Raw genomic sequence first — 12,500 nt, forward strand, 5'->3', positions numbered from 1 at the left:
AAGGAGGGAAAGATGAAGAAGCAAAGTTATAGGAGATATTTTTTGGCTAGATGCCAGAAGTCACGAGGAGAGTTAGATCTTGAGAGGTTTTGACACTTTCTGTTAATGAAGGAGTTTTTGGCTAGTTGGAGAACAGACTTGGCAAGGTTCCGGGCAGAAATATAAAGTGGGCCACCTCTCTATCATGTTCCTCGCTATTATTGACTCTAACATTTTACTTACAACTGAAGTATAGACCTGTCTGCTTAACTTCAGACAGGTCAATGTTAGAGTCAATAATAGCGAGGAACATTAGGGAACATTTAGACAAACATAACTTGATAAATCAGTCACAGCATGGCTTCACGAAGGGGAAATCTTGCCTGACAAATTTGTTAAGTTTTTACAGCAAGGTGTACGAGGCAGTAGATAATGGTGATAGTTATGATATCTTATATCTGGACTTTAGTAAAGCATTTGACAAGGTACCCCATCAAAGGGCACATGGGATAGATGGGAAGGTGTTAGGCTGGATAGGGTCATGGCTTAGTGACAGGCGACAGAGAGTGATAATAAACGGCTCGAAATCCGAGTGGAGTCATGTAATTAGTGGGGTGCCACAGGGATCAGTATTAGGGCCATTGTTATTTCTAATATATATCAATGACTTGGATAGTGGAATTAGTAGTGATGTTAGTAAATTTGCGGATGACACAAAGATAGGTAGAGTAATTAGGTCAGAATCGGATGCCATCGCCTTGCAGGCAGATTTAGATAGAATGAATGAATGGACGGATAGATGGCAAATGCAATTTAATATCAATAAATGCAAAGTGCTTAGCGTAGGTAGAGGAAACCCACACAATAGGTACACATTAAACAATCAAACTCTGGTAGGTACAGGGTACGAGAAAGATTTAGGAGTTATAGTTAGCTCTGAACTCCGTCTAGGGAAACAATGCATAGAAGCCAGAAACAGGGCAAATAGGGTACTAGGATTCATTTTGAGGAGTGTTAAAAGTAGAAGGCCGGAAGTAGTATTAAAGTTATACTTGGCGCTGGTCAGACCTCATCTAGACTACGCTGTGAAGTTCTGGTCCCCACATTACAGGAAAGATATAGGTCTATTAGAATCAGTACAGAAGAGAATGACTAAAAGGATACAAGGGATGAGGAGTATTTCTTACGAGGCGAGGTTGAAGCTGTTAAATTTACATTCTTTAGAGAGACGTAGGTTAAGAGGGGACCTGATAGAAGTCTTTAAGTGGTATAAGGGTTAAAACAAGACGGATGTAGGCAAAATTCTTAGGATCAGCAACCAGGGTAGAACAAGAAATAACGGGTTCAAGCTTGAAAAATTTAGGTTTAGGAAGGAGATAGGAAAAAATTGGTTCTCAAATAGAGTGATAGATGAGTGGAACGGACTCAGTAATCATGTTGTTAGTGCTAGGACACTAGAGAGCTTTAAGAGAAGATTAGACAAGTTTATGGATGGGGATAATAGATGGAAATAGGTAGGTATATTTCATACAGGGACTGCCACGTGTAAGCCTGGTCGCTTCTTGCAGCTTCCCTTATTTCTTATGTTCTTATGTTCTTATGTATAGCACGAGAACAAGCTGTGTTAAACCAAGGTTTGAAAGGTTTAGGTCGAGAAAAAGAGTAAGGAATGTACGCCTCCATGCCAGACACTATCACCTCTGTTATGCGTTCAGCACACAAAGATGAGTCTCTGACACGGACGCAGTAGTCATTCCAAGGAAAATCAACAAAATACCTCTTCAGGTCCCCCCAACTAGCAGAGGCAAAACGCCAGAGGCACCTTCGCTTAGCGGGGTCCTGAGGAGGGCCTGGAGTAATAGAACAAGATACAGATGCGAGATTGTGATCGGGGGAGCCCATCGGAGAAGAAAGGGTGACAGCATAAGCAGAAGGATTAGAGGTCAGGAAAAGGTCAAGAATGTTGGGCGTATCTCCAAGACGGTCAGGAATACGAGTAGGGTGTTGCACCAATTGCTCTAGGTCGTGGAGGATAGCAAAGTTGAAGACTAGATCACCAGGATGGTCAGTGAAGGGAGAGGAAAGCCAAAGTTGGTGGTGAACATTGAAGTCTCCAAGAATGGAGATCTCTGCAAAAGGGAAGAGGGTCAGAATGTGCTCCACTTTGGAAGTTAAGTAGTCAAAGAATTTCTTATAGTTGGAGGAGTTAGGTGAGAGGTATAAAGCACAGATAAATTTAGTTTTGAGAGTGACTCTGTAGTCGTAGCTAGATGGTGGAAAACTCGGAAGATTCAAGGCACGAGAGCAGGTTACGTCATTGGGCACATAAACGCAACATCCAGCTTTGGATCGAAAATGAGGATAGAGAAAGTAGGAAGGAACAGAAAAGGGGCTACTGTCAGTTGCCTCAGACACCTGAGTTTCAGTGAGGAAAAGAAGATGAGGTTTAGAAGAGGAGAGGTGGTGTTCTGCAGATTGAAAATTAGATCTTAGACCGCGAATGTTGCAGAAGTTAATGAAGAAAAAGTTGAGGGGGGTGTCAAGACACTTAGGGTCGTCGACAGAAAGGCAGTTCGACCTGGGGACATTTATGGTCCCCTCCCCAGATGGGGACTCCGAGACTGGTGTAGGAGTCGCCATGATAATTTTGAAATTTTTGAGTGAAGGGTGTGTGTGTTATTAGGTGCTTGTAGTTTTGTGTGGAGGAAGAGAGTTGTCTTTAGAAGGCAGGCTGTGACTGTCCCGTTGTGTTGTGAGACACAAAAGGAAACGTTCAGTGAGGTCACATCTGGGTTTAATGATAAGTTCATAGCACCCCCTGAACAGTGCTTTAGACCTCACTGGGAGTAATTATCGTTTCGGCAGGTGTCTACTGCCTCCTCCTGTGATATATGTATATATATATATATATATATATATATATATATATATATATATATATATATATATATATATATATATATATATATATATATATATATATATATATATATATATATATATATATATATATATATATATATATATATATATATATATATATATATAACAGTGCTTTAGACCTCACTGGTAGTAATTATCGTTTCGGCAGGTGTCTACTGCCTCCTCCTGTGATATATGTATATATATATATATATATATATATATATATATATATATATATATATATATATATATATATATATATATATATATATATATATATATATATATATATATAAAATACAAAAAGTTATAAATAATTTAACTCTTCAGTTATCCATGTGAAAGATGTACAGTACATCAGAATGCAGAAACTGACCAAAAAACATAAGGGGTACTAATGATCCCCAATTCTAAGGCTTCTTTTACCCTCGTTGAAGAAATATAAACTGAACCGTTTTCTATCAATCCGGGACTGACGCCCGTTTCCTCCTCCAGGCGACGAAGCATATTGAGTGTTGTATTCCGAAGAGAGTAGTCCGTCTCGCTTCTTCCCATGGTGGACATTAATCCCGCGGTGTGCCATGTTGTTCCTGTGGAGGTGAGGTATATTTAAGGCAAGTGCATGCGCACTTCTCTCTCGTCTCTTGTTCTCCTAGCTCATCCATCTCCCATATCAGGGTGCTTCTTCCGCTCTACACAGCTTTTCTTTTTTTTTGTCATTCTACAATAATACAGCTTTTGTTCTGTCAAAATTAAGATGGAGCTTAAAGAGAAGATTAGACAGATTTATAGATGAGGATGATATGTGAAAATAGCTAGGTATATTTCATACAGAGACTGCCACATGTAAATCTGATGGCTTCTTGCAGCTTCCCTTATTTTTTTATGTTCTTATGCTCTTATGCTTATTTAAAATGATTTTTAGATAACCATATGCACAAATTGAAAGCAGTAACAATAATATCTTGAAGCAGCAAACGAAGTCACAAGGATTCTTTCCACTGTTTTTAGTAATTTACTATATATTATATATGCAGTAATTCTCCACGACTGCCGTGCTGCACTAAATGACAGTGACGACGAAAACGCAATGATATAAATGTTGTAAGTAAAGATACGCTAAGGACTTACTAACATTAATTTGGCGTGTCACTCACCTGCCGTCAACTCGTGAGCCTCCAGCAGGATGGTGTTGGTGACGCCTAGTTTGGCCAGATGGTACAGGGAACTGCAGCCCAGCACTCCTCCCCCCACCACCACCACATCAACCTCGCCTGGCAGGCCCCCGACATCCTGATTCGCACCTCCTTGATTTTTTTTAGCCTAAAGGCAGACCCAGGCTCCTTTATCATCTACGTCTTGTACGAAACGAAACAAAAAACTATCATCCATATACTAAATCTAAATGAGAGAAAAGATTCCAAGAAGACACAATGTGAAGTGTGCCATGAAAGTAATGAGAAGTTGTGCGGTGGTGCCAAGCGTAAAGAAAACTCTGAAATGACAGTAGCTGTATGCAGAACATAACTGAATACTTCATTTTTAACAATGCAAAAACTGAAAAAGCAAAATACATTATTATTTTTGGCAGGAAAGAGAAAGGAAGGAAATAAAACAAAAGAAGGAAATGCTGAGGCAATAGGAAGCAAAAGAGCTAAAGATCACGTTGAAAAGTAATGTTCCACAGGCAAGACTCTCGCAACACAACGCTACTGATGACTTTTTTTTTACGTTGACTTAAGTCCTATAAGCTTTCTAGACTTTAGTAATATATTATTCTGGCGATGCCTCATGTCTTCACTTCATCTGATTATTATAATAACATTAGATTTACCAGAAAGTGAATAACTCATGAGGGACGCACCTGACCCATAAAGGTGGTGAAGGTAGGATGAGATGCCGGCAGAAAACTGGTGGTCCTCGCCGGCAGATGCAGCAGGAGACTGCCGTGCAGCATAGCGCGCCTCCACATGGTACCACGGCTCACAGAGCAGATCCTTCCAGCTAAAAAATAAAAAAAAGAAAAAAGAAATAAATAAAATAATTATGAAAAATAAAAGAAGAGATAAATATAGGTACTGTATACATAAATTTCAACACGTTAATGAAAACAAGAGTGATAAGCATGAACTTTTCCATAACTGTATTCTAATCTATTATATGATTGCATAGTTTAAAAGGAAACTTATTCCTTCAATTCCTCTTCACGATTTATATTATGTACGTATGTGTATGAGTGTACACACACACACACACACACACACACACACACACACACACACACACACATATATATATATATATATATATATATATATATATATATATATATATATATATATATATATATATATATATATATATATATATATATATATGTGTGTGTGTGTGTGTGGTGTTCCATGTGTGCCCACATAGCCAGCCAGTCTGATCTATTTTTAACCTTTCTCCTTCCTCTCTCCTTTTCAAGGGAATATCACACCTCCCCTACATTCCTACCAGTCCTTAGGGAAAACAACTGCATTCGCTTCTAGTCTTCCTTCCTGGTCATTGGTCAATTCACCCCATTTCCAAGCATCTCATTGATCATTCTTCATCCCAGAAGTTGTATTTCTAATCCGTTTCTCCTACATAAATAGAGCACGTACGCGTAGCTAGGCATTCAGTCTGTTGAGAGAGTCAGTCTTGAGAGAGTCTTCCGAGAGTGTTCGGGTCACATCAATCTGCTCAGTTCATCATCAATTCACGACCAGTCCAGTTCGTATCAGCTCAGAGAGAGAATACATCAATATCGTCACGTCTGTAATTAAATCGCTGTCCTAAACCCTACGAAGGCTTATGGACCTGATGGTGTCCCTCCTATTGTTCTCCGAAACTGCGCCTCCATGATTGCACTTTGCCTAGTCAAACTCTTTCAGCTCTGTCTGTCCACCTCTCTAACGCAAGAGTTAACCAGTATTCTCAATCATTCATCCCCTTTCTCTGGTAAACTCTGGAACTCCCTGCCTGCTTCCGTATTTCCAGCATTCTATGACTTGAATTACTTCAAGAGGGAGGTTTCAAGACACTTATTCATCAATTTTTGACCACTGCTTTGACCCTCTTATGGGACTGGCATTTCAGTGGGTATTTTTTTTTTTATTGGATTTTTGTTGCCCTTGGCCAGTGTCCTTCCTACATAAAGAAAAAAAAATCATCTCAACAGACTCGGCAAGTATTTCATCAATCTAAAACAGTCTGGTCAAGATCAGCATCATCTAGAGACAGTTGTGGCAAGGGAAACCAAGACTCTTTCTCCCCATATATATATATATATATATATATATATATATATATATATATATATATATATATATATATATATATATATATATATATATATATATATATATATATATAGGATATTAGTGCCGTCTCAATATATCTGCGTCTAAGCTCTACGTAGTGACTGGGAAAGTGCGCCACACACTCTCCCACTCGGTTACCAGGCGGTGTGTATAAGAGATGGGATGGGACGGTGACATACATACATACATACATCCACCCACATAATTGCGCGTCGCACTGTCTGCTCCTCGCGCTGTCTTACACGAACAAAACACTTTACTTCTGAAAATTCTAATGATCAAACTAGGGAGACTAGATGAATACTGCTTACTTTGTCAAGAGCAACTCTTCTACTTAATACTGGATGAGACTGAGATTGAATGGACAAAGGGAAGTAAGGAAATTTACGTGGAAAGTAAGAGTGACTGCGCGAATAAATATTATACCATAAGCATAGGAGCTTCAGGCTGGGAATCCAGGACGCGTCCAAGCCTTGCCCCCAGCCTCTCTCTCTCTCTCTCTCTCTCTCTCTCTCTCTCTCTCTCTCTCTCTCTCTCTCTCTCTCTCTCTCTCTCTCTCTCTCTCTCTCTCTCTCATTTTTCTTTTCTCATTCGCTCTTATTCCTTCGTTTTACATCGCGTTATCTCGCTCCACACAACACGCTTCCTCGTAAACAAAAATTTTCGGAAGATAAACACAAGCTTACAAAAATTTCAGGAACAACAAATTCAAAATCAACACATAACTAATCGGGCGTATACTCATCATAGAATATCAAAGACTACTATAGTATACACATAATTGATTACTATAGCAACTGAAAACAACAGGGCTCCCACTTCATCCTCCAAACTTAGACTGCCGCTTTTTCTCTCTCTTCCTCCTACTCCTCCTGCCAGATCCTTCTCTGGTTCTACGCCAGGACCTGTGGTTTCCTCTGCTACACTGGCGTGCAAGCTTTCTTCTGCAAGGCATCATATTAAGATCTCTCTTCTAACAGCCATAGCTGCGCCAACTCTGCCTGTGACTCCGGTCACTCCTCCGTCTCCGTCGTCTCCTCGGTCTCTGCCTTCACTACTCTCCAACGCCAATTCTCACCTCTCCTCTTCTCTCTACTACACAACGTACTCCCTCTGTATCTTCTCTACACCATACAAACTTCAGTCACCATGCAACAGTGACATCCCTGCCTCCTTGCAACACACAATGAGCCCACCAGGGACCGTAGTCTTCTGGTGCATCATCATCACGGCAGGGCCAGGCAAAATATCTCCCAGCCAAACAAAACTCTCCCTCAGGCCTTTACTGTGTCCACAATGTCACTCCCGCTTGCTCGCTCGTGGCTCCGTGGGATCTTGTGCAAGGGAGCTGAGCTAACACATGTGGTAAAGTCCAAATCCAGGGATAACAGCAAACACTGCGTAAAATTTCTCCCAGTATAATAACAAACAGCCAAGTAAAGAACAGACCTCAACGGTCCAGAGGAAAGCATCATCAGTGTAATGAAATGAAACTTTTTTTTTAAGAAAAACTTTCATATTTGTATGTAATTGAAAATAACTATTCATATTCTAGACATAAGCTATACCTCATGGCTTATAACATTACTCAGAGTCAGAATGTGAGGTGTTACTGTATAGTTCTTTGGCTGTCAAGAAAGAATACATATCATTTGTCGGGTTAGTTTTTAAAGCATGATCCAGTAGACTTCATACATTCTGTTGCTAGCAGTGCTCCATTTACAGTTGCTGTCTTCAACCTATTTCTTATCTTAGTTCTGAAAAGGTTAATTTTACTAAAAACTCTGACATTCTGCATTCGAATGGGGTAGGCTAAGAACAGAGAGTGCAAACTGTGACAGGCCTGTTAAGTTTGGTTTATCTTTTAATGATGCAGCCCAAAACTTATCACTGTCCTTTATATTCACGGCTGGGTTGTCACACTCCAGTGGCAATATTCGTCATTGATCATCCAGTCTTTGCAATAATGAGCTGTCTTCTGGAGATACAAGAAGGGGAAATGCACTTCCTAAAATTCAATGATAAAGCATTAGTTGGACTCAGACAATTCAGTTTTGAGATGACAATGTCGCTGAAATCATACCTCTTTTTAATTTCACAGCAAGCCACAGACATAAAGTTGTGGCAACGTTGGAACAAATCCTGCAACTCAGATTTTCTTGCTGTTACACGGGAATCTTGCAGTTCCTGTAACACTTTTAGACCTAGATACATTTCTGTGCGTCTGAGATGCTTATCGTTTCTATTTTGGATCTATCAAACAAAGTTCTGTTTTCATTACATATTCTCTCTCCATGAATGAAAGGAGAATATCTTTAAAAAGAACACTTACTTTTTCATGGAGCACTGTTACCACTGGCTTATCTGACTGAAAGTCAGATAAGTAGTAGTACAACTTAATGAAAGGGTCATGTGGAGAATTGAAAATTAGCTCAGCAGCAACTAGCTTCCCAGATAACCACATGTCTGAGAAAAACAACCGAAGAGCTTCCCATTGTTCCAAGAGCCTCTGAACAACAGCAGCCATTGACAATCACCTCGTCTGTGATGGATGTAGCATCTTGTGGGGCTTCAAGTGAATAAAAGACTGAAATTGTACAAACTCACTCTGGTGCTTGCTATTACACTTAAAGAGATTGTACACCTCTCTTGCTAAATCCTCACACCTTCTAGGTAAAGTCTTACAAGCCTCACTGGCACAGAGGTGAGCAGAATGGCAAACACATTTGAGTACAAAAAGACCAGGCATTCATTACGGAAGCGACTTGCAACTGAATTGTGAGCTCCCGTCATTACACTACACCCATCAGCCCCAAAACCTATCATTTGTGTAACTGGGATTTCATGTTTCTCAAATGTTTTCATCATTTCCTCATGGAGATTGCTAGCACTGGCTCTTTTTCCAACATTTTCAGGGTTGGCTGTATTGTAAATTTCACACAGCTCCCAGAATTTACTTTCAACACTCTCAGTATCATGATCAAAGATTCTTATTAGAAAACAAGATGTTTTTTTATGGAACCAACGTCAGTAGACTCGTCCGTAAGTAAGCTTAATTTTGTTTCTCTTAGTTTGTGAGCAAGTTGTTCTTTGTAGGACTTTCTTATGACATTAGTTACAACTGCAGTTGCTTTAGTTCTTTTCATAGCAAATTCCAGTGCTATCTTGGAGTCATTGAAAATATCTCTCAAGATCTCTGACAAGTGATCCATTACCTTAAAAGGCACATTATGTGTAGCTATAACACCTGCCAGCTTTATTTCTGCCCTAGCCAAAGGATCTTTTGTGTTTTTTTTTTTTTTTTCTTAAAGAAGGTTGATACTGGTACCTGCTTGTCCGTTGTATCCTTGAAATATGAAGTGTCTTTTGCCTTTTGCATGATTTTTTAGCAATGTTAGCTCTGTAGTCATGGTAACGTTACAAATTTTACTCAGGTGTTTCCTGTAGCCACGGCTTGAAAGCAGGGTCTATTTCCCATTCCTTCCTATATCGTTGCTGACGACAAGACTGAGAGTCTGAAGTAGATACCTCAGCCTGTCTAGAAGGGCCAGCAGGTGCCTGCGTAGAGTACTAAACACATATGACATATTTCACTGCTTGAACTCACGATGCTACACATTTGCCTCTTTTACATGAACACTAAGTTATCACTCACTTTAATAATCTTAAATAGCCACGATGATATTTAACATTTCTGTCTGATGTAACATAACATTGGGTGGTGGATATTATAACATACTCATAAACTTGCCTCTTCTCATTAACTACACAGAAACAGAAGTAAGGCTATTCAGTTATTCTGTAACTAATTGCCTGTAAGATGCATAGGTTAAGAAAGCATCACAAATAGCTCATCTTTCTCTTTTTGGATCCTGAAGATGAGTCTATACTGAATGAAGGTTCTTCTGATCTACTTAGGCCTACCAGACCCGCGAGTCCGCGACGTGTGCTTCACAGGTTCTGAACGCGTGAATTTCTCGTCTCTCTAACAGTAATATGAAACCTCCCAGTCCCGCTGTTTATTTTTCCAGACACTTTATGAAACTAAGGGACAGTTACTGTTTTTTTTTTTTTTTCAACTCTCGCAATACTCTATACAACTATTTAGTAAACATCGAAAATTATCGTACAAATCGTACGAAATACAGAAAATCATGGTACAAACTGTACGATAATGAGGAACACTATCGTACATCGTACAGAGGGATAAATAATTGTACATGTACAATAATTAGCCAGCCAACGTGCCACTGGGCCAGCCTCACCGGTCCCAGCAACTGCTCCCGCGTGCATACACTTATCACAGATACCTTGTCGCTTCGAGGAAGCCGACATCCATCAACACATACATCTCGGGCCCAGCACCTGACAATCATCAACAACAACTTGGCCACAGGCAGCCCTCAACAACACTGAAGGTTCCCCATGAGCGGCAAGCAACAAAATATCGCAGGCAGTCTTACACAGCGCTGCCTCTCGACGCGGAGCCGTAACGCTTGCGTCAATAACAACATCACAACTCGGGCTCGGGAAGTAACATTACAAACAATCCCCATACTAAGGGGAACAAAACTAGCCATAGCACAACAGAGAGGCCCCAGACAAGAGGTCATCAGGCTAACCTGACCCGCGCGATTACGCCCAACAAAATTGGGCACACCTGATAATTAAAACCGCGTCAAACGCTCCCAACTCAACCGGACTCCAAAACGGCATAGCACCGGGCACTCGTGCCTCCTTAAATGCGGATGGCACATCAAAATGGAGCTCCAAACTTCTATCCTCCTCTCTCCGCCGGCTATTCACAATATTGTTGCTCTCAACACACGCTACCGACCCTCTGCTTTCTTGCCATCCACTCCTGCCCTGGCAAGCAGTGGGGCAACACATACTCGAGGGACAGAACCTTCCTTAACTACACTGACAGTTGTAGAAGCAGCTGCCAGCACGGGTGGCTCACCACGTAAGCAAACGCCCCGGCAAACTGGTCCCCATCAGGGGAGCCGTCTGCTCCCCGCCTCCGGTGCACCCCACAGGGGAGGAAACTCCCGCCTCCCCAGCAGAGTCAGGAATCTTCCCGCCCTCAGCAGTGACCTGTGACACACCAGACTGGGCTGAGGCCCAGACTGAGTACCGACGCCCACAGCCTCAAGACCAGGTGACAACTCAGCCTGAGCATCACCTCCGAGAGGCTCTGCAGTGAGGTAAGCCATCAAACAAACAACCCAAACTCATCACCCCAGCCTCACCCTTGGCAACACTCTCTACAAAGTTAGATGCTTTCTGTGGTGGTTCTGTGCTTCTGCAGTCAGCCCCTGCACTCTGAATCAAAGACGAGTTTGATTCTGAGTCGTCCAAACCCTGGCCAGCAGCGGGACAGGCCTCTGGGCACTCTGCTCCACTGCGGCCCCAATACAAATACTGCACTCCTTTTGCGGTGGCCCTGCCTTATTGCAGTCGACCCCTGGAGACACAGATCCCGCGAACGTCCGAGGCTGGGGTGCTTGCCTCGCCTCAGAACGAGTAGCACAACAAACAGTTAGCAACATCAGCAGCCTCCACATCCGGGTCGGCGTCCGCGGATGGGGACTGCACCCAGACTCATCCTCTTGCCAGGTTATTCCATGAAGGAAATAGGCCCCCGACACTGGCAGGTTCTCCGTTAGTGACACCCGCGCCTCCGCGGTCACTAGCGGGCATGACAGCCTAATCTCTGCTGTAGCGATGCTCTCTCCTCGACGCCAATTCCCCGGCACCACACTGGTTGATCGGAGGCAACTCTCCTCACAGTAACATTCCTGCACAGCGACTGCTCTGCAGCTGTATCTCTTAAAACAGTTACTGGGTATTCAACCCCATCAATTTCATCAGTGCCCCAACAAAAGAAAGGGCGGCACCAGCCCAACTCAGACCTCACAGGGGACGGTGACGTATCAACAAATGAGGAGGCGGCCACACCAGCCTCTCCACCCTCCCAATTAAACACACTCAGGATTTCATCACTCTCTTGGTCACGGCCAAATATCAGCTGTGGATGAGGATGTCAGATTATGACATCCACATAGATGCGGGTGCGGATGTGTTCGGGATTTTGTTACAAAATCAATATATTGCATCAATTATTGCCAGACAGCCGCTCCTATAAGAGCTCAGCGCTGACAGTTCATATTTTTCAATCTTATTTTTGTATAATTACACAATATAAAGTTAAGGACGAAACACTAAAATCTTTCTCGTGAACTTTAAGAG

At 41.8% G+C, this 12,500-nt stretch overlaps 1 protein-coding gene across 5 annotated transcripts in view; it reads right to left on the reverse strand.

Annotated features, from left to right (window-relative positions):
• Nucleotides 1-12,500, reverse strand: part of LOC135114920 (sarcosine dehydrogenase, mitochondrial-like) — a 50,700-nt gene that overhangs the window by 34,187 nt on the left and 4,013 nt on the right. For 3 of the 5 annotated variants that reach the window (XM_064031188.1, XM_064031187.1, XM_064031186.1), the window contains exons 2-4: nt 4,769-4,908; nt 4,062-4,227; nt 3,331-3,494 (exon numbers count right to left, since the gene is read on the reverse strand). In XM_064031188.1, coding sequence (XP_063887258.1) covers nt 3,331-3,494; nt 4,062-4,227; nt 4,769-4,876 — 438 coding nt within the window. In that variant the 5' untranslated portion in view covers nt 4,877-4,908. Of the gene's footprint in view, nt 1-3,330; nt 3,495-4,061; nt 4,228-4,768; nt 4,909-5,403; nt 5,426-5,552; nt 5,699-12,500 lie in introns of those variants that run through there. The other 2 variants (XM_064031189.1, XM_064031185.1) reach the window with 2 other exon arrangements.

Source organism: Scylla paramamosain, chromosome 28 (assembly GCF_035594125.1).
Source record: "Scylla paramamosain isolate STU-SP2022 chromosome 28, ASM3559412v1, whole genome shotgun sequence".
Classification (NCBI taxonomy): domain Eukaryota; kingdom Metazoa; phylum Arthropoda; class Malacostraca; order Decapoda; family Portunidae; genus Scylla; species Scylla paramamosain.